We start from the raw sequence: 27,517 nt of genomic DNA on the forward strand, positions 1-27,517 counted from the left end.
CATTTCATTTTTAACATTTGACTGAGTGCTGCATAGGAAGTAAGAAATTTTTTTTGAAAAGTATTGTCATTTCTGTAGCTGAAATATTGGTACCGGGGAGAGGGGGTGATTGTGTTTCAATCATTTGAATACAGCTACTACCTCAAAAACCTTTTCTCTGTCCTCCTTTGTGTCTCTCTCCGTTTTTAATTGTGGTTTGTAAAGTTTCTGACTTTGTGCTGTAGTGCGCACGAGCGTCCGGCAGGTGGCAATGTTCGGTCAAACAGCAGCACGTCAACGTGGGCGGGGTCATGTGACGTCAGAGTCTCCGCTTTGGCGCGGTGTCCGGACAAATTTGAAAACTTGCTGGATTTAGACCGTTTGTAGACGGTGAATACTAACAGGCTACGCGTGTTTCTGTAGAGGTCCACAGTTTGGCTAACAGGAGTACATTTGTTACGGGTGAGCTTTATGTTTATAAACTATAAAAAGTTAGTAGTTTGTTGTTGAAGCCATTTCCGTTTTACAATAATGTAACTGCGTGCAAGATACTGAGCTAGCCCTGCTAGTTAGCTCGCTAACTGTATTAGCAGTAGCTGTTTTGCTTAGGTTAGATAAACCCACAAAAATAAAGGTTACTCTTTGGTAAATAGAAGTAATTCTTATAACAGTCACATGGGCTGGAGTGTCTTGGAGAGTCTTAAGCTGCACTTTAGCTCCTTAGCTAGGGTCAAGAACAAGTTAAATTGTAAATGTGTTTAGTCGAATATTCGACTATCTCGCTTTGTAAAATAGTAGGTAGCATCTTTAGAAGTAATATCAAATTCTTTCCCAAGAGTAGCTAAGTTAGTTAAACATGCAAATAAACGCTGTTTTTGTTTGTTTGTTTGTTTTAATTGATTCAGGGATGTCGTGGGACTTCTTTGTACCTGTGTGCGTGGGGGACCTTGTGAAGACTGGAGGGATCAACCAGTACGTCGTTCAGGATGTGGTCTCCGCAAAACAGCTCCCGTCCTATCTCAACAGTAAGTGGTCAACATGTAGCCAGGTCACTGATATGTTTTGTTTTGTCTTTTGGGGGGGTTATTTATTTATTTTTTTTAAACAAATTGTAGAACATCGGCACAGAAGTCATCGCTTTTTCTTCAAACACCTCCAACAAGTCATTACCATCCAAGAATTGTCCTGGGCTAAGAATCTGTCTCACTATGTTTTTACTACACCAACCTGCCAGAGGGTCTGCAGATGGAAATTACCTATAATCTGGCATATTTGCATTTGATAAAATGTTTATTAATGTGTATTGTCCCTCTTTCTAAATAAAATAAAATAATTATAATACTGGATTGCACCCAGCTTCTTCTAAAGTGTTTATCACCATCCCTTAAAACAAACAGTCTCCAATAAAGGGGTACTGTGATCTCTGAAATCTCAGACATAATTATATGAATCCTTCCAAAGATTCCTGCTCTTTTACCACACGCCCAAGTAAGGTTAATTAAAATACCTATGTACTTGCATTTTTTGTTTTGTTTTGGGGTTTTTTACCCAAAATTACAAAATGTTGTCACTGTTCAGATACTTAGCAATGATTGTACTAGTATATTTATTTGTTTATTTTTTTTAAATTCTGTTTCACACAGAATTCAAGGCAGCATTAAGGAGTCAGGGGCCTTTGTGTATACTGGAGCACTTCGACACTGGCTACAGTGTGCTGCAGTAAGTGTCTTCAGGTATTGCCCACTTTTATTTATTGTGATTATTACTGTACAAAACAACTGTCTTTGCTTCTTTAGGCACTGTAAGTCGGTAGATCTGGCTGTGAAAGAAGATACTCTGGAATTACTAGTACAAGGTTGCTTTTTTTTTTTTTTTTTTTTTTTATAAGAAAAAATATTTTCTTAATGTTTAAATTGATAACTTTGATATGTTGATGTGCTCATATAACCTGATTTTTTTTTTTTTTTTTTATACCCCTTGCCTTTCAGTGGTTAGTGGGTTGTCTGTTTCACTGCCGAGCATCCTTGTCTCCACCTCCCTCTCAGCTGCAGAGCGCAAGGAAAAACTTAACGCAGTTAAAATGAGCGTCTTCCTGCTTTGCAAACTCACAGAGAACCTGGAGAGTGATTCCTATAGGCAGAATATTGTCACAGCAACTGGGAAGGTATGCTTATTGCTTACCTAGCTAAAGGGTTCTTTGCATATGTCTGTTATGATAAATGTCCACTGATGAGCTTTGACAAGCTTTATGATTCAGTCAGACTAAGATATTAAGTCTCTAGCCTGTTGTTATGTGGGTAATCTTGGTTGTGTGGTAGAGTGTTATTGCATTACTGTAAGGGCCCACCCAGAGTGAAATTGACATTTTCTATGCTGTGCCACCTCAAGAGAAATTGGGTAGTATAAGCAGGAGTTGTCAAACAATGTGTGGATGTTTGCCATTGTGTGCATATTGATCAGCTAACAAGAGGCTATCAGTCTCTGTATAGTTGGTTTGGCTGGTGTGAATTGTTTTCTTTGGTAATCTGAAGACATCTATTGTGATTTACTTGATCTCATTACTATATTAAAGATTTCATAGTCCAGCATCTATGAAGCTTAACTGCTCTTTTTATTATGTACAGGGTGGTAAAAAAGGCAAAGCAGGTGGAGAAGGACTCATGCAGTGGGACTCAGAAAGAGAGCAGGTGCTACAGGCACTTGTGCAGCTCTTCCAACTGGACATCCGTTCACTGTGGAGCCTCTCCTTGGTGGAGGAAGAGTTCATCAGGTACTTTGCTGTCAGGAGAGCTCTGGGAGAGAATACAGTATCACGTTTTGCTGGTTTAATTCAGTTAATTGGTGTCATTTACAACTTATCCATATCACTTCCGAGCATTCGGAACTCTGTAGCCTTAATTGTAACTCTTATGACAATGATGTGTGCCTCTTCATTAATAATCTACAATATCTAATAAGGTTAGAAGAACTTTGAACTGTGGTAAATTGCCTAATGTAATATTTTCTTTATGCACATTTCCTCACTTTCCACTTGTTTTATGGTTCTCAGTAAGGATAAATTGTTTGTCAGAAGACATTTATGTGGTAGTTTAATACTCACAACACTCCTAGCAGCACTTACCTCAGCTTTTAACATGCACTATGTGTATCTGATATTTCTGATGAATTCAAAACCTTGTCTACTATTCATTGTGGGTTTTTGGTATCCAGGTCTTACCATAATCTAATATATAAAAACCCACACACATTTCTCTCCTCTTAGCTGTGTGACCTGCTGCTGCTACAAGCTCCTTGAGAACCCAACCATAAGCCATGTGAAGAGTAAACCCACCAGAGACTGTGTAATCCACCTCCTGGGGTTGCTGATTAAGAAATATAATCACCTCCTGGGTGAGTTGGTCAGACAAATGCAGTCCTATTACCGAGGAAACAAATTAATCCTGTCACTTTTGCGAATATTGTCTATAAATGGTGGTGGTGGGGGCCACTATAAGGTGTTCAGCTTTTCGGCAGACATAGCTGACTTTAATTTTTTTTATTTCTCCTCTAAACTGTCACAGGTGCTGGTGTAAAAGTGATCCAGATGCTGCAACATTTTGAGCAGTTGTCATCAGTGTTTGCCCAGGCTGTGTCTGTGTGGAGCACAGAGTATGGAGTCAGAGCTATCATAGGAGAAGTCATACGGTCTGTACAATTTTTGTGTATGTACAGTATCCAGTATGCAGCTTGATTTTGTGAATCTGTTTGTGAAGTCTTATTTTGTGTTACAAGTTCCTTTTTTTTTTTTTTTTTAAATCTCAGGGAGATTGGTCAGAAGTCAAGTGAGGAGTTGGCCAGAGAGGGGTCGGGAGTCAAAGCCTTTGCCTCCTTCCTCTCAGAAGTCAGTGCTTTGGTGCCTGAATTGATGATTCCCAACATCAGTGTTCTCATCACACACCTGGAAGGAGAGGTATGAGCACCGAGCAGTGAGTAATTGATTGCAGCTCATGAATAAGAAAATTATTGTCCTTACATAAGTAGAGGCTGCCTGCCATATTGATTGGGTATAAACATTTGCTAATTAGAGGTCTACGTGATCATGTAAAACAGCACCAATTAATATTAATGACTCATCACAGTGACAGACTTGATGTGTGAGCAACAGGGTTGCTCATTAAAGGAACTGTCCCTGTGTGAGCCCACAAAGAGTGGGCAGTTTTAAATCATCACAAACCTCTGCTCCTTGTGCTTCTCAAGTGCTTTTTTTTTTAAAATTTCCTGTGTTGAGTTTTATGTAGTTTTGTTGGTCTAGGACAGCCTGGGAAAGGATCCATTACACTTTGGTCAAGTTTGTTGCTTTTAAATGTGCTATAGAAATAAAATTGACGTTGACATCTACAACTCTTTTACAGTTGTCAAGATCTTGTCATAGAAGTGGGTTGTCATTGGTTTTTGAAGTAATGTAAACACAAGATTAGAAAGGAATATAACAGTGTGGGGCGCTGAGCAAGCAGCATTCACTTTATTATTCTCTGCTATAGCCAGGAGACACTGTTTCTTGTATTTGGCTGGGTAACACACCATTGGACACAATAAATTTTTTTTTTAAGACAAGACAAGGAAGGTTCTTTACAGCTCTAGTAAAATTTTATATAGTGCTTACATTACTCAGAGTAACGGGTAATGATTGGCTCAGATATTTACGCTATTTTTTCTCTGTTGCAATGGTCACTGTGTCAGATTCGGCAATTGCAAAGTCATGAATCTTGCCTTTTTGTGACCGAGAGCCATGACAGACTACACATTAATTCTCTTTCAGTCATGCTTTGTGTCTTTCACAGTGTACAAGATATCATTGTTGGAAGGTTGTTTGCTAGGGATTTACAGGAAAAGAATCTAAATAGACCTCTGCATGATACTGGCTGTCTTCTGTCATTTCATACCTAGATACACTGGCAATGTCAGTCCTCTATTTTTGTCATGATTTGTACCCAGCTGTGCAGTTGAAAGAAACCCACAAGGCATCGCAGGTGTAATGTCAGTTTTCATCCATTATAGCGCATTATGTGAGAGCACAGAGCATGTGTTACACCCATTTTTGAACCTTAAAGACTCCCCTTTTCATTCACATTTGGCCATAATCATGCCTATATCTTATAGTCTAAATCTGCCATTGCATACTTCAAGTCTGTTTTTACATTTTCCAACCTTTCAGCAAAATACTTTTTCTCAGTTATTTCTACACTTTCTAATGATTGTGTCCTACACTACAACTGTAAATTCAAGGCATTTTTTTTCTTCAATCAAAGTACATTATCTTTAAAAAATAGAATAGAGTATTCTGCCCTGTGATGAGACCAAGGCGAATACGAGCTTACTGAATGAGAGTTGGGTTCCTCTTGCCTTGACTGGCAGGTAATCTTGGCAGTGCAGAGGAGGATTCCTGCTCTGCTGTAAGGGCCTGCCTACAGTGACTTGGCTCGACCCAAATTATTCCTCTGCAGTCACAGTGGAGTAATTTCTGGGTTGTTGCTGACAGCGTGTGTCTTATGTCTGTGTGTGTTTGTGTGCTGAATGTGTGTGTGTGCAAAAGGCAAGAAGTTCACCCAGCTTTCTTTTACTGTTCAGTGAGCCATGAGTTTTGTCTTTGGTAATCTGAGGGCTGAGTTCCTATTCAGGGTTTTCTGTTTTATTTTTAAAAGTTTTTGTAGGATTTAACAGATTGTTTCACTGAAATTCTTAATTTCCAGCCTTTTTCATTTCTTTTTCACAGAGTCACACAATGCGTGTTGCTGTCTGTGAGGTGCTGGGAGAGATCCTTGTGAGGGTCCTGTGCGGTGATGGGCTAGATGAGTCCGGTAGAGCTGACCGTGACCGTTTCTTTGACACACTGCAAGAGCATCTGCATGACTCGCACTCTCATGTTAGAACACGTGTATTGCAGGTCTACACACGCATCGTCAACAGCAAAGTAGGTTTGCTCATCAGGTATCGTTTGTTAAACAGTGCTGTTGCTCCTGGTAACATAAGCCGTCTGTGTTTAGGCGCTGCCCCTGTGTCGGTATAGCGAGGTGATGGAGCTTGCTGTTGGACGGCTGATGGACAAATCTATAAATGTGGTTAAGAGTGCCATCCAACTGCTGGCAGCCTTCATAGCACACAATCCTTATAGCTGCAAGGTAAATAACAACTATGATTCAAACTCAAAATAACAGGTGTTCTTCAGGTTTCCTGATATAATTGAATATTTATCTTGTCTTTCAGCTGAGCAGCGCAGATCTGAAGAAACCACTGGAGAAGGAGACTGCTAAACTCAGAGAATTGAAAGAGAAACTGGAGGGGACAGCACCTGGTAAACAAAACCTGAGCGTTTATTCATAAGTATTGCTATGAATCTCCCCTGTAGTTTTATTTTATTATTTAAGACTAATTCACATTTTGCCCCGTGATGAGACCAAGGCGAATATGAGCTTGCTGAATGAGAGCTGGGTTCCTCTTGCCTTGACTGGCAGGTAATCTTGGCAGTGCAGAGGAGGATTCCTGCTCTGCTGTAAGGGCCTGCCTACAGTGACTTGGCTCGACTCGAATTATTCCCTTAAAGTTATAGCGGAGTAACCACGAGGATGAAGCTCACAGTGTGTGTTTGTGTGTAAGGGGCAAGAAGTTCACCCAGCTCTCACTGCTGTTCAGTCAGCCATGACCTGTTTCTTTGGTAATCTGAGGGCCAAGTTCAGAAATTCACTTAAATTCAGCATGCCATGTGTGTCATCACAAACAAACAAACAAAAACAAAAAAACAAACCAGTGTCTCAGAATTAAAACATCTGTCAACTGTGGCATCCAGTTATTAAACAAAATGTTTTTTAACTTTACAGTTCAAAAATGTCTTTCATCTGATGTAACCATATTCATACTGAAAACAGAAATCAGTATTGTAATTGGTTTGATGGATAACATAAATGATGAAATATAATATTTATTTTTAGATAAGTTGTTTGTTGGTTTCAAAACTCTTGAAGAAATCTGTTCTTGTTTGTTTAATCTGTTTTTCACAGTGTGGGGAAAAAATATTAACTTGTTTACTACATTGCCAGAAATCAGAACGTTTAAAATTTTTATTAGCTTTAGAAGAATGACAAGTTTAAATATGAAGACTCGGGAGCCCAGCATTCCTTGCTAAATTCTTGGCCTAAACAACAATCATTCTGTCCTGCTGCTAAATATTCTGTTTTTAATCTCTGTTGGCACATTGTTGTACTATTACTTTTTTCATTTTCTTTTTTTTTCTCTTACTCTTTGTAGGTCTAAGCTGAGTCATCACCATTGAATTTATTTTATTTTTTTCTCTTTCCCTCCCGGCAGTGGCAGTGATTAAAGCATCTGAGCTGTGGGCTGCTATGGTGCCTGAGCTCCTCGTCACTGTCAGGAAAGAACTGGAGCCCACAAGCGAAGCAGAGAAGGAGCAGCAGGAGGATGAGGAAGGCGGGGAGGTGGAGGAGGAAAAGGAGGCAGAAGACGACAGAGCAACCGCGGTGAAGATAGCTCAGTACCTCCGTGTCAACAAGTACAGGTGATGATAATCACCGGTGGAGGCCTGTGTAGTGTCACTAACTGGAGGAATTTTTTTTCTCCCTTGCTGTCAGTAGCCTACAATTTTCATTTTTTATTTTTTTTTAATGGGACTTTTTTTTGTGTTGCATTCTACAGGAATGCTGTGCAGCTCAGTATAAGAGCTCACAGCTCCTTCCCAGAATCTGAGATGTTTGCTTCTCTGTCCACTCTCACACCTGAGAATATGATGGACACACTGGCTCTGATTTTCAAAGGTAAAAGTTGTACTCAGTACGGCTGAAAATTGCTCTTCCTGGTGACATTTAATAGAAGCTGTATTGAGAACATAAACATGTTTTTAATGTTTGTTGGCTTTGTCCCTGGGGGGTGTTTTTACAGCTGTCTCATTTGTAATGTGCACCATTCAGCCATGACATTAAAACCACTTAAGTGAATAACATCAGCTTTCTTTTTACAATGCAATATTTTGTCTGAAATCATGGTTCCTGGCATACATTACTTTGGGAAATACTCCCACCTATCCACACCTCATTGGCTCAGACCATGCCACCAAATGTCTACATTAGCAGCATTTCTGTAACTCCATCTGCTGCACCTGGAAAAAAATATTTATTATTATTATTATTATTATTATTATTATTATCATCATTATGTAATTAAAGGTGAGAGGGTTTGTTGTCGGTGGCCCTGTGCCAGACAATACAATATGTGCCCAGACTTCACACGCCTCGTCTTGAACCCATCCAAATAATTTTTTTTAAAAAGGCCTTGGAAAGTAGTAGGCAGTTGGGTTTTATATTTTAATATAGAACGTTTTTTATCTCATACAGTTTCATAAACAGTTAAGCTGCAGTCAAGCAACGTTTTAAACTTGGTTGATTGAACTCCCATTTGATCTTAAGTGTACAATACTTGATATTTTCCTTAGGCTCTGATGACGACACTTCCGAGCTCAACCAGAGTTTGCCACCGACGCCACAGAAAGAACCAGAGAAAGAGGGTGAGGATGGTGAGCTGAAGAAGCAAGAGATGTTGGTGCAGTACCTGAAAGATACAGAAACCTTCGCTTTACAAGTAGAGAGAGCAATCTCTGTCATCAACACCATGCTGTACTGGAAAACAACTTCAGGTAGACAATATCCATTACACAGTAAACGAATTTAATCTTGTAGTTTTCAGTAAAGTTTTTTAATTCAACAAGTGTAATAATATTTTAAAAAAAGATAGAATCCTCAGCTGTTATTTGTTGTTGTTGTTTTTTTTTTAGTGGTCCAGGAGGCTGTGCAGTTTTGTGTGACGGTGTGCGAGTTCAGTGTCGCTAACTCTATCAGTGGAGTGAGGAAAATGTTGCCTCTGGTTTGGTCAACTGATGCTGCAATTAAAGATGCAGTCATTCAGGCTTACAGGCGTCTGTATCTGAACCCCCAGGGAGACACCATCAGGTTTGTAAGACTACACACATATTTGAATTGTGAATAAGTTACTAATAATATACTAATAAGTTGAGCATACTGGCATTATGACATTAAAACTAAGCTAACACAAAATACATGCTGTAAGCTTCTCTAAGATGGTTGAAAATAGAAAGTATTGCTTCTAGAAAGACTTCTTCCATCCTTGAATTCTTTTCTTTTTTTTTATCCAGTTCATGGTTGTGGGACTTTTCTGTTTGCATATTTATTTTAATCAAAACAAAATACTGTTATACTTCTAATTATGTCATTTTCTGTAATCTTTTTCATTAACAATTACAGTTGCATTAGGCTATTGCTGGTGTAACATCACTGACTAAAGCGCGACTCATATATCATTTAATAAATATAAATAAATAAAATGACTTGTCTAGCTTGTATTGTTTGGTCCATTTTTTTTTTTTTTAAATCAAATTTTATTATAATTTTTAAGGCCTGGGCCAAAATTAATGGTAAATACAATATTGTGATTAAAGCAAAACCTTAAAAACAAGCATCTGTCTAATCCTTTTTTAGGATGAAAGCCCAGACTCTTGTCGACAGTCTCTCTGAGCTGATGGTGGATGCATCTCTGGGAACAATCCAGTGTCTTGAGGAAATTGTGAGTGACTCTGTTATTACTCTCATGGATATTTCCGTGTGTGATGCTCGGCTATAAAAACACATCCTCTAATACTGACACATTAGTGTCTCTATGTTGAGGTATTTTGAATTCAGTTGTATTTTACTGTAACCATTCAATCATATCTCTATAGGTGCAGGAGTTCTTCAGCAGTGGCAGCAATCTCCAGTCCACTGTAGTTCAGGTCTTGTGGGAGAGATTTACCGGTAAACGGGAAACTTCTAGCTTATACAAGCGAGCTGCAGTCTTACTGTTGGGCATGGCTGCAAGGTGAGCGTTCCACTGCTCTAAATGAGCCCAAAGTAACTGGAGTCCCTGTACTCCAGCGGTTATGTATATATAGCACATATATAGTTTTTGTTGTTAAGCCTGTAAAGTGTAGTTATCACCTGTGGAATTGTGATCACTCCTTGTTTTTACTTACTTTTTCATTCTGTCCATGTTATAATCTGACCTTATTTTTGTTTATAGTACTCTGTGCAGCAGAGTAGATGGGACGTCACCCAAAACGTTTATTGTGAGGTGTACAATAATTACACATGGTGCTTTACAGCTTGTACAAAGCTTCAAAAGCCTTACTTAATTAAACTTTACCTCATTTTTGTCTTCAAGATCATCATCTTGTGCTCCTCCAGACTGTTTACTGTGTGTTGCTGTGTATTTAGCTTTTTCCAGCTTGTTAAATACAGTAGAGTGAAGGAGATCCAGCAGAACAGAGCACATAGTTCAATTGTATCAGGACATTTTTAATATAGCCTGATGATGATGATGATAATTATTATTATTATTAGTTTTATTTATTTATTTTTTTATGCTTGCCCCACAACTCTTGCATAAGTTAATACATACAAAATGTGTTGCGCCTGCTTATAACTTGTTTAATGTAGATGAGGGAAGGGCATTTTGAATTCCGCTGGCTCTCTGTGGAGGAGCGTGGCAAATTTTGTACTGAGTCATGGTGTTCTTGCTCAGCTAGCTCTTTATAATTTTTTTTCACATGTGGCTGACAGCAGCTAAGCTACAATCTCATTATGTCCCCATTATATTTTGTACTGACGATGAATGTGTAAAAATACATTGCATGTTGAGGGAACAGGACTGTTTCTGAAACCGTTTGAGTTAGAAAACATGATACAAAAGTACTGGAATAAACATTATATTTACTGTTTATAAGCTATATATGTTAAGTCACATGGAAGCAGATTTATTCTAATACAGTGACTTTATGTACATACATATACTATATCAATATTTTTGTATATGTGTGTATGAGAGAGACAGAGACCAGCTTCCATGTGTTATTGTTTAATTACAATTAAGTTGACTAAACGTTTAAAAACCTGATAAGTCTGTGCTATCCCTTACCACACAAATGACTGTACATCACTTCCTTTCACTTCCTTTTACGTTTTGGTCCTGCATCGGCTACTTGACATTCAGTAAATCCTCCCATTAGTCAGAATACAAGCCCTGCCTCGGCTCCTCTTCATTGTAATCCAAGTCACGACCATATAACTGGGCCCCTTGCCAAGGCATTTTATATATATTTATAAATATATATACATGTTCCCTCTCAATCTGCCTCAAAGACTGCCACTGTTCTAAAGAGCAGTGAGAGAGAGGAAGAGTAAAGAGTCTATCTGCAGTCCACCCACACTGCTGCCTCTCTTCATCCAGCATCAGTAGCATTCATAACCTATTAAACCTTATGTGCTTCTCCTCACCCGTCCTCCTACAAGTGTTATCTGGTCTGTACCCTAGCACAGTTAAGGCCAGCATGGAGCATTCGGGGTAATGTAGGTAGGGCAGAGATGTTCTTACTTCTCTTTGCGTAATCACATGATCAGTTAGAACTATAAAATCTGTACTTTAGTTCTCTTGGTAAAAGTGTGTGTTTGTGTGTGTGTGTGTGTGTACACCAGGGCAGAGAGAGAGGTGGTGCTCGGTAATCTGGACACTCTTTGTTCAGTGGCTCTGGGTGAAAAAGTGACTGAAGACTTCCTTCTGGCCAGAGACACAGTTATTACCATCTGCAACATCACTGATCATGTCAGGGTAAGATGATATAAAGCATACCTTTTTAAGGATTTCTTGATTATGGCTATATGAGTCAGGAAACTAAACTACTACCTATCTATAGGTAAAATTTTGTTAGTTTAATATTTTCAAATTAGTGAATTTATAAAATGCCCAGTTTGTGGCTTGTGGGGTCCAGGACAATATTACCACCTTGTACTGCACTGTTTCCAATAGCAGTCAAAGGGTGCTCCATTCAGACTGCCTCAGGACCATCAGCTGTTCAGCTGCCTCACACAGGCCGTCGCTGAAGGTAAATTCACAAAAATGTGCCCCATTCTTGACAATTTTTCTGTTTTTCATTCTTTTCTTTCCCTGCTCGTGGTTTCTTCCTCTGACTGCCTTCTGTGTTTGCTTCAGGTGTGGTGATGGAAGACCCTTACTGGCAGAGCTTCATGGAACAGGCTGTCCGTCTCATCTACTTCCTGGCTGAATCGCCTGACCAGCTGTGCTCCCGGCTGCTCCAGCGAAGCGCCCGCCTCTTACTAGATCAAATTGCAGAAGGTGGCGAAGTCAACAAGGATGCTGGCCAAATGCAAGATGGCTCTCAAGAGTCTAATGAGCAAGGTGAACAAGGTAGGTCCCATCATTGCTCTTTGAGCACTTTCGTGTTCTGAAGTGGGACTAAGCATTTGCAGATTTTGATGTCTGAACGGACACTATGTGACATACACGGTGCTTTATACTCTTAATCACACACAACAACATGTCTTTCCCTCCTGCAGTGAACTGTGTGTGTCTGGCCCAGCTGTTGGCTGTGTGTGGCTGCGTGGCTTTCTGGCAGGTGTCTCACCTTGAGCGCAGCGTGAGTGCTGAGCTGCGGAGGAGGAGAGGAGAGACAGAGGAAAGAGAGGAGAAGGAAAAAGGGCCAGCCGGAAAAGCTAAGGTAATGATGATGTGCTGTATGGATGTTATAGACAGTATACAAAAATCCATTTGAAGTTCAGCAAAATTGGATAACAAATTCAAGGATCTAACTCTATCAGACTTTTGAAAGCATTTTTGCTGCCATGTGGCAGTGAAGAGTTTAATTAACTACTAATCTAACTACTATAGGGGTATACTAACTGCCATTTATTACTATTGTTGTCTCTGTGCTATTTGAGCTAATCAGCGGGTTGACTGAGAAAGAAAAGATACCATATTATGTTGCCAGCCCATTCAGTGTGAGAGCGAGTATTGAGTATTTTATGACATAACCAAGATATAAGTCATGAGTGCAATTACTAGCAACCCCAATTAAGTTTAGTGGCCATCTTTTACTTTAAAGTATAATCAGGCATCTGTGCACAAATGTTTCGCTTGACAAAAGCAGACACGTTTAAATGTCAGGGTTTTTTTTTTTTAATGTACTTCTAAAGGTACTCTCGTGTGACATAAAAATTACACATGAATCCATAACCCCCTGTGTGGCAAAAAGCTTTTTGATAATCAGACCAACCCACAGCAGGATGGCTTGATGAGATTTCTTTTACTGATGGAATCAGATGAGTGATGGTTCATAATCGTTCAGCCCATCAGGGAGCAGGAAGATAAATGCTTCCTCAATTAGCATTAGAAGTTTCCAATGTTTTTTTTCTGTTCTTTTTAGTTTTTATTTGTGTCTTTTTAGATAGTCATGGAGAAAAAAATATGGCAGAGACACAAGGCACAATTGGTAGAGTCAAACCCAAAATGTTACTGTCACCTGTTTTAAACCTTGACAAGAATTAATGATAGTCTAGGCTATGCAGGGTGCTCGTGACTGTACCTCTAACTCTGTGCTTGCTAACACACATTGCAAATATACATTCTTAGGTGCCACATTCATGATTCCAAAAGCACTTCTGTAATAATGTGAGATACTGGCATTTCTTACTCATTACCAGATAATAACCATATTATCACACATGTATTTGCAACATGCTAACCTTATTTTGTCTCTAGAGGGGTGTACAATGAAACAAGATTAATAGGTTACAGATTTCTGTTCAGAAAGTTTAGTGACTTTTTTTTGTACCTGGTTAGATAAACATGGTAATTTATGCTGAACACTGAGAGTGTGCTCAGCATTAGAATAATTAACTCAAGTTAAAATGATTATTTGAGCCTTCTGTGTGGTATACCCTGTTTTTAAGTTGTTGGGGGTTTTTTTGTTGTTGTTGTTTGTTTGGGGGTTTTTTAAGCTGCATTGATCTCTTGTCTTATTTGCAACAGAATTGCATTTTACTGTTATGTTTATAGATTTTACCACCATTTTTATCATAATCATCTAATAATGTGGGTCGAGATCATTTTTGTGAGAATCATATGAGGCGTGAAACACCCCTCTTTATGTGATCATGCACAGAACATGAAGTAAGAAAATGTGGTTCAACAGAGCAAGTTCACAACCACAGTCATGATGGCCATCATCTCCAACTGGGGTTTGCTAAGCTACCTAACGCAAAGAAAGTCTGGCTTTGGTGAACTTCCTCTGTAGTACACCCCCCTGAAGTGGCTGCATTTTATATTATTCTGCAAAAATTGTAATCTATTTTAAAATGTAATGGCTTCCAAACAGCAAACCGCCAATGAGAGCACTATGGAGGAGGAGCTTGGGTTGATCGGTGCCTCTGCTGAAGATACAGAGGCTGAACTCATCAGAAACATCTGTGAGACAGAATTACTGGCTGGTAAAGAACCCAACCTTTTTTCTTTTGTTTGCCTGCAGTCACACTAAACAACATTAACACCCCCCCATTCATACTACAGTCTTTTTATAAACCACATAAATACCCCACCTCCATCCCCTCTGCTCTCTAGAGGAGAACCTGCTGAGTGCATTCCTTCCCCTGCTGGTGAGAGTCTGCAGCTCCCCAGGACGTTATTCCCACCCGCAGCTCACCACTGCTGCCTGTCTGGCACTCTCTCAGTACATGATGATTAGGTAAACACATTTCACTTTTCACTACATTTATGTAGTGGTAATGCTGTTTGGTGATTAATTAGGTTTTTATGCTCATGGTTGGCGAAAGGCTGTAATTCTATGTGTTGAGGGCAGTTTTATAAACAGATTTTTATTAAATCTGTTTATAAAACAGTGGCCCAAGCACTTAGCAACTTTATTGCTAACTTAAAGATTGAGACTTTAAATGCATTTCTTTCTTTCTTTCCCTGTATTTCTTACAAAGCCCATCAGTGTGTGAAGAAAACATCCGTCTCATGTTTACTGTTCTGGAACGCTCTACTCTCCCTGTGGTTAGGGCTAATGCCATAATAGCCCTCGGGGACCTCACTGTCCGTTTCCCAAATATTTTGGAGCCCTGGACGCAGAATCTCTATGCAAGGTATGTAATGACATGTTCAGCTTGATCAGCTCAGTAATGTGAAACTAATTTGTCACAGTAGCAGCTCATTCTTATTGCTCTCCCCATACTAATAGACTCACTTCCAGTTAGGAGCACATTATCATAATATCTGTAGATTTGTTTCCCACCCAAGATTATAAGTGACAACCTACACTTGATGGCTCAGCTGAGTGGGAGTACTGTAAATGACGTTTCATCATTTCATGGCATACAACACCCCCCTCCACCCCTTTTTCCTTTGCTTGTAGTCTCGAGCCATCTTCATCCAGATCCCACCAACACGACGTCTCAGTGTGCTGCGACTCTCAGCCACTGAAGTGTTGCCGCTGTCACAATGCTCCACTGAGCCACATGATGGGAAAAGTTTACTCTTTCCATCATGACTTTTTAATGGTCGGGGGGAACAAACTTTCAGATGATCTATGTTAGCAAACTCTCATGTGTGCCTTGTATTCTGACCCTTACGGTTGCCATAGGAACCAGCCATTGCCTCGTGGCTTATAGAAAACCCACCCCCACTCGTGAACTGGGATGAAACCTCGGACCACCTCAGACAACGGCCCCTTTAGACAAGGAACAGCTTAATTACTAGTATGTCACGGTTTGTGGCTGGAGCCTGTGAGTAGTGTGTTGTAATTATACAGAGTGGCTGTGCGAGCAGAAGGGAATAATTTTGAGAAAAGTCAAATGTTCTTCAGCTTGTAGGTATGCTTTCATTTTGAAAAATCACTTGGCAGTCTATTTCTCCTGCACAAAGTTGCACTGTTTTTTTTTTTTTTTTCTGTAGCCAACTTAGAAGCTGAAGTTCCTCTGTTTGATGAAGTGGGGTTTTAATTATAATGCCTGATAATGCTCACATTGAGGTGGTTTGGACATGTAAAACATTCTGTTCTTTTTATAATGCGTCATTGCCCTCCTAGTGTTTTGTACCTGATAAGTATTTCATAGTATTCCCTAATTGTCTGCCTCACACCAACACCTCCACTGTTCTCGAGGCTGCTGCCCTGCTGGCGCCTCCTGATAAGCGCATTAAGAATTAATTACCCTGTTCATTGCTGTTGTAAGCCTCTGCATTGGCATGTGGAAGTACCATGTACATGTTTCTGATCGTCTGCCAGGAGTGCTGCTCTCTGCCATAAATGAGAAATGGCTAATGAGTTTCTTTTGCTCTGTGGTTTTGGGTGAGAGTAAATCTAAATTGGTTTCAGAGTGGTATCAGATTGCCATGCCACAGCCTGTCCAGTCCCATTATATTAAACTTTACTGAAACCAATGTTGTTTGGTTTCAGTAAAGTTATGGCTAATTCTAAGTTTGTATGACAGGACAGATGACAAATTCAAAGGTGGCCAGACATTTTCGCCTCTATGTTTCTGCAAAACAAGCAATGTGGCTACACACAGTTACTCAGCGACTTCCCATTACTTTTTCATTCACATTGTACAGAAGATGAATCCAGGCTTTTTCTCCTCTAGCACCTCCAACAGATAGAATTTCAATTAACCAGTACAGTATCTCAATGCCAACTTTTTGAAATGTATGTCATTTTGTACACACATTCATTCTCCCCAGATGTTAGACAGTTCATGCTGAACAAATTGTCCATCATCATGCTGAAAATGATATTTTGTCCTATTGACATTAACAATGGTGGGAAAATTCATTCAGGTGTAGTGTTTTTCAACCCTGAAAGATTCATGTGTCTATTCCTAGACTTCGGAGGTCATTAGACCTATTATCGTGGAATAAATGTAGTAAATTTCAACATGCCAGATGTTGACACACTATCTTCTACTGGAGTGCCTAAAACCCGGTCAGAAGTAAAATGGTTACAGCACAATAATCTGACATAGTTAGTAGCAACGGGAGCACTTGCTATAGTCTAACCTTTTGACCAGTGTTTTAAATTGTATAGTTTTCTATCATCCATGCTTTAGTCTCTAGTTTCTTTTGTTTTACTTGCAATAGTCAAAATTTGAAACAGTAGGTAACTGTGCTTCTAATCCTGCCACAAGGTATGAGACCCAGAAACGCCACTCTGGGGTCCTTTGGGATGTCACAACCTGAGAACATTATCCCAGAACAGTTTGACTGATTTTTCTGTTTCTTAACCTATTGCCAATGTTGAAACCTGATAGTTCCCTCAGCGCTAACTGTATTGTGTTAACTGCTGGCGATCAAAGCTGGCATATTTAATTAAGATGGAAAAGCATCTTAGTTTTCTTACCTGCTAAATATCAGAATGATTTTTGTTTCTGTGTACGCCAACATGTTGTTTGTGTTTAGCTAAGAGTATGACTATGGCAAAATGCAGCTTTGTAAAAAAGCTATCATGGTTTGTAGAGTGCAACTTTTTTCTAAAGGGGATTCCCAAAGAGTGGGCTGTAGGAAATAATTTGCAGTAAATAATCAAATCGGAAAATTAAATTTAAAAGATATCATTGAATTGGGCTTTGAAAATACACATTTCTCCCATTAATGGAAAATCGACCTCCGATCATTAGAAGATCAAAATGATGCGTAACGAAGGAAATACTTTGTCTAATTATTATTATTTTTTCCTCCATCTTTCAGGCTGAGTGACGAGGTTCCTTCAGTAAGGCAGACAGCTGTGACTGTTCTCACTCAGCTGGTGCTTAAGGATGTCCTCAAGGTCAAAGGTCAAGTCAGTGAAGTGGCCGTACTGCTAATTGACCCTGACTCGCACATTAACAGCCTGGCCCTGAACTTTTTCAATGAGCTTGCTACAAAGGTAGACCACATCCAGAAGGCTTCATGGAGTCTGAGTGACAGGGAGTGTTTTTAACCATGTTCTTTGTGTTACCCATCAGGACAATGCGATATACAACCTGCTCCCAGACATCATCAGCCGCCTGTCCGACCCAGAGAGAGGCATGAGCTCAGAGGACTTCAACACAATTATGAAGTGAGATGCACAGCTGTGTACCATGTCGTGTTTTCGTTTTCTTACTGCATCAACTGTGAAGCAGACCGCAGACTTGGGGCAAATGATGCAAATGACGCCTTGTTTAACCCCCAAGCAACCAAGCTATTTTGGCAACTGAAATGACTACTGTCATTATGACCCCATTATCTTAGACACAAGAATACTTACTACACGGTTCCTTAGTCTGGTTCCATCTATGACAAATATTCTGCAAATGTTCTAATGTAATTAATTATAGTTTTTTAATATTTTTAATGAATGGATAAGAAGCAAAGCTAGTTTTTAAACAAAATATTTAGTTTTCGGATATGTCAGAACAAGATATAATACCTATATACCTTTTGCAATGTAGAAGAGGTAGGTTAACAAATTCAAACATTTTTACAATATTAAAAATAACACCTCAGTGGCACCTACAGTATAAATATACAGACGACCCCACTCTCACTTGACTTTAAGAATTTTTTTTAGGAGAAATTCAACAACTAAATGTTCTTTCTTGTTTAATAAATGTTATATTGTGTGTTTGTTTGCAGACAGCTGTTCTCCTACATCACTAAAGAAAGGCAGACTGAGTCTCTAGTAGAGAAACTGTGTCAGCGCTTTAGAACTGCAAAGTGAGTTCTCTTCCTCCATTTATTTCCCATCCTCACCTCTAACCTGGATCCCTTGTTTTGTTTTGTTTTTTCTTTACCATCTCCTTTCTACTTTCTTGTGTGTCCTGCTGTAATTGTGTGTGAAGCAGGGGTGGATGTGTGGGTAATTAGTGGGTGTTTTCACTGAGAGCTTTGACAATTAAAGCAAATTCACAGTTCACTTCACCTGTCACCTACACTTACATCTTCTTATTCACCGATTTTGTCATGGAAACTGTCTTCCTGTATGGTTGGGGACTGTAGACAGAACAATTGGCCTGGCCATGCTTTAGCTTCTGACTCATACTCCATCCATTATCAGAGCTCAAATGAAGGGCATTTTATATTATACGTTGGCAAAATGAATTTGGATATAAGAAGGTTCTGGGAAAATGAGATTTGGTCTAAATGTCAGGGCAATGCAATGTTCATGAGGAATGAGCTTTTTTTTATTGAGTTTTAGAATTTCTATGCACTTTGTTTTCTTAAGTCAGGTTTCCCCCCCACAATTTCTCATGTTCAGATTTTCTTTCTCTCCTCAGGACAGAGCGTCAGTGGTGTGACTTGGCCGTGTCTCTGTCTCTGCTCTCCATGTGCGAGCGTGGTTTCAAGAGGCTGCAGGAATGCTGGGAGTGTTACAGTGACAAGCTGACTGAACCGGGCGTCTACCAGCCTCTGCTCTCCATCACCGCCAAGCTCCGTAGAGGGGCTAAAGCACAGTTTAAGGTATATTATTCCCTGTTTAAGTCAGTTCTGCAGTGACCACGTGGTCACGTGTAGCTCAGGTCAGCTACTAACCGGAAGGTTGGTGGTTCGATCCCAGTCTGCATGCCAAATATCCTTGGGCAAGATACTAACCCCATGTTGCTCTCCGATCCAACGAAGTGTGAATGTGTGTGAATGTTAGATAGGCACTAACAGCTTAGAAAAAGTGCTTCTGTGAATAGGTGTGATTGGGTAAATGAATTAGTTGTATAAAGTGCTTTGAGTGCTCAGAGTAGAAAAGCGCTATATAAGAACCAGTCCATTGCACCTGTCTGTGCACCCTTTGGACCAACTTCAGAGAGCTATGACAGGAATGCTTACCAGCCATCTGTGTGATCCACACAGACGTGAGACTTAAAGTGGAACGGTGGATACTTTGTCTGTGATCAAAAGCTTCTATTAGCAGGCGTACAAATTGCTAATAAGTAACTGCTTACATTAAAGCAGTGAAGGGAAATTGAGTTAAATTCAGTAATAAATTACATGGTCAAACTGTTTTCCTTACTGTTTGGCAGCACCTGAAGTGGCTCTGCTTTTTCTGCCTTAAATGCGTAAAACTCAAAAGGCAATTCAACAAAAGAAGCTTCTGGTGGTTGAACAAATAAAAACAAACCCAAAGAATTCCCTCCTATGCTGCTGTTCATTGAGATCTTTTCAGCTCATTTGGTTTGAGGACCAATATTCTCATGATATGATGACGCATATGTGCATCCATCTGTCTGAGATGGATGCACAAGATCTGCTACTACTCCAAGAGTCCTTCACCCAAACTGTGCTCAAGGGCAAGGGTCACATTTGTTGTTTTATGCACAATAACCTGCAGACTGTGATGGACTGTGATCTGGCCGATCTACTACTTAATTTACATGCCATTTACCCATCCAGGGACACGTCGGCTGTCGTACCCTAATGGCCCCAGAGGGGTAGTCATTGTGTCAAGGCTTCTGGGCTTCATATCCAGACGCTGCCTTCTGCTTCCTGTGTGTAATTTTTTTTTTTTAGAGTCTGACTACAATACTTGTAAAATCATTTAAAAAAACAAAACTAGTGCTGTCAGCATTAATCTTGTTAAAATGATGTTAACGCCATAACTGCATTAACGCGGCAAATCTCGGTTAGTGAGTTAGCGCGGATCGCCCCGTGTGTGGGGCTTGGGTGTGTTGCTAACTTCATGATCTGTCCTTTGGTGTGAATAGAGATGAGGGAAATGTCTGTATTAGAAGACTCTGGTTTGCTGAATGTTTAAGTGGTCAGTGAAGGATAAAATGCCAGTTCAATCCATCCCATGCTAATGTTAACTTTGTTTTCCAGGCTCAGGTAGATGAGTTTGAACAGCGTCTGACTGCAGTTCACACACGGGGACTGGAGAATGTGGAAAGCCCAGAGATGGATGAGGAAAACCAGAAAGCAGAAGTGTCTGCTGAGAAGACAGTCACGCGAACACCTGCGCCCACCAGAGGCCGGCTGAAGTCAAAGCGAGGTCAGGAGTCAGTCTGCTTTGAAGAACCTTGTTGTTTCTCATTTTAGTTACACAATAAATTTTATGTTTATTTTTATTGCAGGTCAGCGAAAGCCCTCAGTTTCAAAATGTGATGACAGTTTTGTCACGCCTCACAAATCTCGCAAGTCTAAGAAGCCTGCAGTCACCTTCAGCAGTGATGAGGAGGAGGATGAAGAGGGTGAGTGAAGCCACTTCATTAAGTCACTATTACACTTAATTTGCAAATGGTTTTAATGGGTTTTGTAGGAAATTACTTTTTGCAGCGGATCAGTTGTTTGGAATCAAAAATTATTTTCCTTAAAGGGGACGTGTTGAGCTTTTTCCCCTCCTTTAATCGTTTTTTTTCTTTCCTTCTTTCTTTTTTTTTTTTTTTTTCAATCTTGTGTGGTAGATACCCACCTTATGTTTGCAAGGAGCAGCAAATCACAAAGTTAACTTAAGCATCCTATTAAATAAGCTAAAACGCCTTATTTAAAAGGATGATGTGAGGGGCTCAGTAGAAGACAAATAAGGATAGTTTAGACCTGCGTCATGCAAAGCTACTCTCCCTCTCCAAGAATCAGAATCTGGAGCACACTCAGCCCCTTTTTAATATACATCTGCTGATTCATTTTGTCATCTAAATACATCTTTTTAAGGCAATTCATTTTTTTCCTCATTATATCCATTGAATTGTAACATGTCAGATAATAGCAAATGACAGTTTTCCGTTATTTAAGTAGAAACTTTTTGTCGTCCAGTTCGCTGGATTTTAGTAAGTGTTTAGTATGCTCTGTTTGTCACTGCAGTGTATTGAATTTGTCTCATTAGCTTGTAAAACGTGATTTATAGTACTGCATTGAATCTCCGTCATCGTGTGCGATGCCATCATTATTATATTTGTCCTCTGGTGTGTCTGCTCTGCTCCGAGCTGCTTCATGTTGAATTAGGAGCTAATAAACAATGATTTCATAGCTGACTGACAAAGTTATGTTCAGAGAAAAAAAGCGCCAGTCAGACCTATGGCAGGTGTTGTGGTTAGGTGAGGTGTGTGTCGCTACAATGTGCAGTGAGATAAGCTGCACTGTAGAGTTGACATAGTGCTATAAATCAAGTGTTACAAATCAATAACATTCTTTGGATCAATACACCAGAGTTCAGAGTACTTAGACCACTAGACTGAGATTGGGGAGCAGCAGCTGAGACGATTTAAGGCTGTTGGACCTCTGTGGGTCTAAAAAGTGAGATGTGCATTGTTGCAGCACTAATCCGAGATCTGTGGATATCTTTTGAAGGATTTAATTTTTTTTAAAAACAACACGACATGAAAAACTAACCACCATTTCCAGAGAACTATTATCATCTCCAGTTATCTTTTGATTTCCATGATTAATTAGACAAAGTGTTTCAGGTAAGATTATTTTTTTAAGCTTTTGATTAGACTTGAGTTACTGAAACACTTCTGAGTTGCAAAAATATATTTTAAAATAATTAGACTTGAATCTGTTCCTGAATATTTCTTGTGTGGGTTTTTCAGCTGTTCTTATAGTGCATGGCTGTTCCCAGACATTGTCAGTACTCGTCCCACTTCATTATGTTTCAATTTCCTTTTTTCTTTTTTTTCCACCTCCATCAGATGCTATGATGGCAGAGAGCGAGACCCCTAAAGTGACAACACCCATCGCACGCACGTCTCGACGAGCTCGCCTCAGAAACTGACTCTGATTGTCCTCGTTTTTTATCTTATTTCTGTGTATCTTTGGAAATCTTTTTATCTGTAATGAAACATTGTACTTGTTGTTTTTTTTATTTTACTTTTTTTCTTTTAATATTGGTACTTGGCACCAATTCTAAACTACGCATGATGATGTGTAAAGACACAAAATCAAGTAGCCTTTTAATAAACCTGGTTCTGGTTTTCATTAAAAAGAAAAAAAGAAACCTCCCTGTCTCAGTTTTATTCCTCTGCTCACATGTGTGAACGCTTGTGAGTCCGCTGGGTTATGTCGAGTAAATTTATGCCATCATTACAAACTGCTTTGAATGTCTGCTTGGATCATGTTTGGACAGCGGTGTTTAATGGGCTGCCACAGCTTGCCCAGACAGTATTACTACCCCACATGGTTCCCTACTTCACCTTCCTCAGCTCTCTTTTCCTTTCATATGTTGTTTTCAACAATTTCAGGTTTCAGTCTTTCTCTGATGACCACATTTCACGCCAGTAAGCGTGTTTTGTTTTTTTTATTTACGATTGCATTTTATTTTTTCTCTTGTTCTGTCTGACACATTTGCTGTTGCCTAGTTGGCCGCCTCTGTTCTCCTGTAATCAATCTCTTTTGTAGGTCTCCCTCTGCTCTCTGCCTGGTGCTTTTCTCCATCCCTTTCTCCTCCTCCTCCTACTCTCCCCTGCCTACTTTTCTTCCAGCGCTCCTCTCTCCACTGACATCACACACACGGTAGTTTAACCCCCCTCCCCTCCTCCTCCCCCCTGCCTCATCACTAATCTCTCTCCTTTTCGCCTACTCCCTCTCCCACACATTGTCCTCTCCGAAAACATGAGAGGGGTGCGTTTTTCTGTATGTGCGATTTGATACGTTATGTAAAGACACTTACCAGCAGCAGGATGATAACAATGTGATTGCAAAAGCGGCTCAGTTTTTATCAGAGGACAAATGATGGTTTAAATGTATTCAGTGGGTGCTAAGTGTGCAAATAGAAGTAAATGTTTAGTTTTTAAACTTTAGTCGGTACTGTGCACAGATGAATTTGTCTTGTTTGTGAAAGATTAAGACTAAAACAACTGATTACATGTTTCTGATGAACATCTCTGAGGGGGTTTATTTACTTGAAATAATCACAGGCTGCTGACCTTTAAGGTCAATGCATTGGATCGCGCAGCTCCTGATAGTGTTGTAATTTGTCGGCAGGGGGTCCAAGAGCAGATGGCACTGACAGACTGTAACTAACCCAACAGAGAGGGGAGGTCAGTGCATGCTGGGAAAGACCACAGAGACAAAGGAGAGAGAGGGTGGCTAATATGCACAAAGAGTGTTGTCACCACATGGGAAAGGTATAATTCAGATTAAGTCGTGACTGAAATATGTGAAGCTTTACAGCCACTGGTCACTTTTGACAAGGCATCAGCTGAATTGCAGCCCTCTGACCTCAGCTTAGGCTGAGGCCAGTTGGTTAACGTGGTCCAAACTACACAGTCACCTTGGCAATGACAATGGCTCTACAAGGCTATGACATCACTCCAAAGAAGAAAAGATGATGATGTTGAGGAGGAAGATGATGTGGGGGTGGTGGTGCTTGGGGGCGGAGGGTGTCTCTGGCTCTACAAAACCTCTGCAGCATCCCAGCTGATGCCCCAGCATTCAGCCACTGCCAAAGGGACAGACGCAAGAGGAAGAAAATCATCCCTCCAATTCCATCAGTGAGCGAAGGCGAAGAATAGGAGGAGTCAGTCGAGTGAGATAGTGATGCTCCCAGCAGGTGCCAACAAGTGAGAGGAAGCTGAGAGACCGAGAGAGATGGAGAAGAGTCTGTAATAGCAGAAGACACCAAGATCTTTGAGAAAGAACCAAACAACAGGTGAGTGCTCTTAAATTTCCTCTTTCATAGTTATCTGTTAGAATTAGCAAATCCCAAAGATGGTAAAATAAAATCTTGCATTACATTCAAGAGAAATTGCTACACAGTAACTCCAGTGTTTTTTAATATCTGTAAAAATATAGAGAATTAACATTTCAGAAGCTCTTTGAAATTTTAGAATTATGAATAATGTATTTTTTAAAATTTAAGATGCTGCAAAAATGAATGTTTTTCTCTTCAAATAACGATTACAAGTGTTGTCAATTTTATTTTCTAAGATTCATGAATTTGAGTTCTTTTGACCTCGATTTACTGCCAGTTGCCTTCAGTTAGATGCCCTGTGCATACATTATATTTGCTGTGCATATTTACTTGCGTCACTTGTTACTGCGCAGCAATGTTAATCTGTGAACACACAATAAAAGATGTAATTTAGACACTAAATTATCAAATTGTCTGTGGAGTACTAGTGGAGATTAAATTGTTGAAGTTTATTTATATTAAATAATGTGAATTTTTTCCAGGATTTCATCAGTGTTTGAACCTTCTGAACCGGTGTGATTCCAGTTATTCCTGCTCCTCATCCTCATCTGCTGCCATGCTGTGCCCTGTGCTGCTTTGTGCCGCTCTGCTCCTCCTGACTCCCCTGGAGATCACAGAGGCTCGTGCTTTGCATCCTTCTCCTGATGCTGTGCAGGTACAAGAGGAGATTGGAGTGGATGTAAAGAGCTGGATTAAAAAAAATAGATTGAGGAGAATTCAGAGTGAATCAAGGAGAGTCCACAAAGGAGGACAGGCAGAACAGGAAAGAATAAGCAGAGAGAGAGTAATGAAATGTATCACTGATTGAATTATTGTCCCTTGTACACTCCCTGACAATTAAATTTCATCGTCGTCTTCTTCTTTTTTCCACTGTGCAGTTTGTGGAGCAATTTCTGGAACGCTACAATGATCTTCTGACCCTGGACGACCTGGAGAACATGCTCAACAGCCAAGCAGAGGAGCAGTCCACCCTCTCCTCCGGGTCCAAAGCTGTTGAATACCCCAAATGGGCTGATGCACAAACTCAGCCCGAGACCCCCTGGCTCCGTCTGCTGAAGGGCGCCCTGGCCAACCAAAAGCGAGCAGAACCGGATCGGTCACGGAGGGGGTGGAACCGGGGATGCTTTGGCCTGAAATTGGATCGGATCGGGTCTATGAGTGGACTGGGCTGTTAGTGGAGACAGAGGAGGAAACTAAAGACTGCTTACATCCTTCTTAGATTATTAGGAAACACACATGCATAGGCATTCACCTGCAGAGAAGGATGTTTACATGCGTGTAGTATGATGTAAACTTACAGTGCTGCTAATGTGGTTTCATCCAGTGTAGATCAGATGCTTCACAGTTTATTCCATATGTAAATGTTAACCTGAATATTAGAACATGTGTGCTGTGTTTACATCAAATGATCACCATCAATTTCTGGGCTTATTTTTCAAGTAATTTAGCACTTTCCGTACTTCTAGCTTTGTCTGCAACTCTGTAAACGTTTAGACCTTTTGTGGACAGGTGATTTTGCTTAAAAGCAGCCGTGATAGATGTGGATAGTCAAAAAATGATGACATCAGAAATTTCTGCAATTTATTTTTGTTTACTTATGATTTGCATGAATAAATGGATTTGACATTTGTGGCGTTCTGTTTTTTTTCTCCCTTTCTTTCTTTTTTTTTTTTTAATTTTTTTAACTTCAACCCCGCATAAAATGCAGTTCCCTCCTTGCATGTAAAGCCCACATGGTTCATTCTGTATTCACACACGTCATCTCAATTTGTCCTTCAAAACGGAGCATCAAATTCTCATGACAGATATAATAACTCTTGTAAATTAATTTTTCTCGTGACTGTTGGAGGAAGTTCATTTCTTCCCTCGTCGTTCTGGCAAAAGTGGTCAACATTTGAAGATCAGCTGCAGCGTCCAAAACTGTTTTTATTCTGGCATTACAACAAAGTTCCCAGGGAAGAAAAACAAATGCAAATTTTTTTCCCTATAAGCTAAAATAGAATTAGATTTAACATTTAGAAAATATGCTTACAGAATTAGATGGCATGAATGCATAAAATAATCTGTGTAGGAACAGAGTTGTAAAAATCGACATATTTTAAGGATGTTCACTGTTAAGTATATCAAATCTAACAGTCGACACTATGACGTAATTTGCTAGTAATGCACAAACTTGTGAGAAGCTCATGTAGTACGCAATAAAAACATGTTAGGTTTTCACTGTGTCCTAAAATTCAAGGTCCTCCAAACCAGCAGCAGACTTAGAGAAACTTGGAAAAGTTTAATAATGGCAAATCACTGCTTACTAACATCAGAAAATCATCAGAGCCTAAACAGCTGACTGAAAATTAATGGCCAGCATTTCTCTGGTTCCACCTGTTTTCTGTTTTTCACACATTGAGGGACTACAAATGTTTGGCTTCTGTTTTGTGATCTAAAAAAAAGTCAATTTGAAGGTGTCGATCAGGGCTCTCAAAAACAGAGAAATTGTTATGACCTTTTTATATTTTTTCACAATTTTCTAACATTTAAATAAATGTACATCTCTATAAACATATTCTGCCTGCCACAGCCTTTCACTTACCCAGAAAACCTACAAGTGATTGTAATGGGTATATTTTCTTCTTTTGGCTGCCTTGCACCCTATCCCACAGCATCCTCCCCTCTCACACCAACCCTCTGTCGTCCCTAAACCACCTCTGAGGTCTCCCTCTTTTCCTCCTGCCTGGCTCCCTTCTCAACATCCTTTGTCTAATACATCCACTGTCCCTCAACTGCACATGTCCAAACCGTCTCAGCCTTGCTTCTCTAACTTTGTCTTCAAACTGCTCGACCTGAGCTGTCCCTCTGATGCATTCGTTTCTAATCCTGTCCATCTCCGTCACTCCCAACGAAAAATCTCCATGACTATAGATTATTCTATTGGTTATAATAAAGTAAAACACGCCAGCTTTGACTTTGGTGAATGGTAGATTAAGCATGAAGTGACACGGCAGTATGGTGGTTAACACTGGGTCTGGGCTGGAA

At 39.9% G+C, this 27,517-nt stretch overlaps 2 protein-coding genes and 3 non-coding genes across 6 annotated transcripts; all 5 read left to right on the plus strand.

The window, feature by feature from the left end:
- The first annotated feature begins 292 nt into the window (after nt 1–292).
- ncapd2 (non-SMC condensin I complex, subunit D2) lies at nt 293–22,795 on the plus strand. 2 transcript variants are annotated; one of them, XM_005455432.4, is made up of 32 exons: nt 293–441; nt 885–1,004; nt 1,623–1,698; nt 1,776–1,834; nt 1,968–2,143; nt 2,604–2,749; nt 3,242–3,369; nt 3,540–3,663; nt 3,781–3,928; nt 5,732–5,929; nt 6,003–6,137; nt 6,223–6,310; nt 7,321–7,528; nt 7,666–7,784; nt 8,459–8,659; nt 8,798–8,972; nt 9,519–9,603; nt 9,758–9,894; nt 11,547–11,679; nt 11,878–11,953; nt 12,061–12,276; nt 12,426–12,586; nt 14,243–14,354; nt 14,485–14,608; nt 14,853–15,008; nt 17,602–17,779; nt 17,859–17,953; nt 18,511–18,591; nt 19,152–19,335; nt 20,686–20,854; nt 20,937–21,053; nt 22,491–22,795. In XM_005455432.4, the coding sequence occupies exons 2-32, from the start codon at nt 887–889 to the stop codon at nt 22,571–22,573; spliced, it is 4,206 nt and encodes a 1,401-aa protein (XP_005455489.1). In that variant the 5' UTR covers nt 293–441; nt 885–886; the 3' UTR covers nt 22,574–22,795. The 2 variants fall into 2 exon arrangements, with proteins under 2 accessions (XP_005455489.1, XP_025767517.1); XM_025911732.1 differs by lacking the exons at nt 293–441; nt 885–1,004; nt 1,776–1,834 and having other exon boundaries at nt 1,639–1,712.
- Nucleotides 2,201–2,513, plus strand: LOC112848296 (small nucleolar RNA U85). Its single transcript, XR_003222339.1, has one exon. It is a non-coding gene; the product is annotated as a small nucleolar RNA U85 (small nucleolar RNA).
- LOC112848295 (small nucleolar RNA U85) lies at nt 5,302–5,622 on the plus strand. Its single transcript, XR_003222338.1, has one exon. It is a non-coding gene; the product is annotated as a small nucleolar RNA U85 (small nucleolar RNA).
- Nucleotides 6,399–6,684, plus strand: LOC112848294 (small nucleolar RNA U85). Its single transcript, XR_003222337.1, has one exon. It is a non-coding gene; the product is annotated as a small nucleolar RNA U85 (small nucleolar RNA).
- A 1,412-nt stretch (nt 22,796–24,207) lies between the features above and the next one.
- On the plus strand, nt 24,208–26,119 carry nppcl (natriuretic peptide C-like). The gene is made up of 3 exons (XM_003450575.5): nt 24,208–24,448; nt 24,973–25,145; nt 25,369–26,119. The coding sequence occupies exons 2-3, from the start codon at nt 25,047–25,049 to the stop codon at nt 25,663–25,665; spliced, it is 396 nt and encodes a 131-aa protein (XP_003450623.1). The 5' UTR covers nt 24,208–24,448; nt 24,973–25,046; the 3' UTR covers nt 25,666–26,119.
- Nucleotides 26,120–27,517: the final 1,398 nt, after the last annotated feature.

This window comes from Oreochromis niloticus, linkage group LG11, assembly GCF_001858045.2.
Source record: "Oreochromis niloticus isolate F11D_XX linkage group LG11, O_niloticus_UMD_NMBU, whole genome shotgun sequence".
NCBI lineage: Eukaryota > Metazoa > Chordata > Actinopteri > Cichliformes > Cichlidae > Oreochromis > Oreochromis niloticus.

What these genes read in the sequence shown, in the direction of transcription:
- ncapd2 (XM_005455432.4), top strand. Translation starts at nt 887, where the DNA reads ATGTCGTGGGACTTCTTTGTACCTGTGTGCGTGGGGGACCTTGTGAAG. An exon ending in GGCCAGCCGGAAAAGCTAAG is followed by an intron (nt 12,587 to 14,242) that starts GTAATGATGATG and finishes GCTTCCAAACAG; the next exon opens with CAAACCGCCAATGAGAGCAC. An exon ending in TCAATGAGCTTGCTACAAAG is followed by an intron (nt 17,780 to 17,858) that starts GTAGACCACATC and finishes GTTACCCATCAG; the next exon opens with GACAATGCGATATACAACCT.
- nppcl (XM_003450575.5), top strand. Translation starts at nt 25,047, where the DNA reads ATGCTGTGCCCTGTGCTGCTTTGTGCCGCTCTGCTCCTCCTGACTCCC. An exon ending in CTTCTCCTGATGCTGTGCAG is followed by an intron (nt 25,146 to 25,368) that starts GTACAAGAGGAG and finishes TCCACTGTGCAG; the next exon opens with TTTGTGGAGCAATTTCTGGA.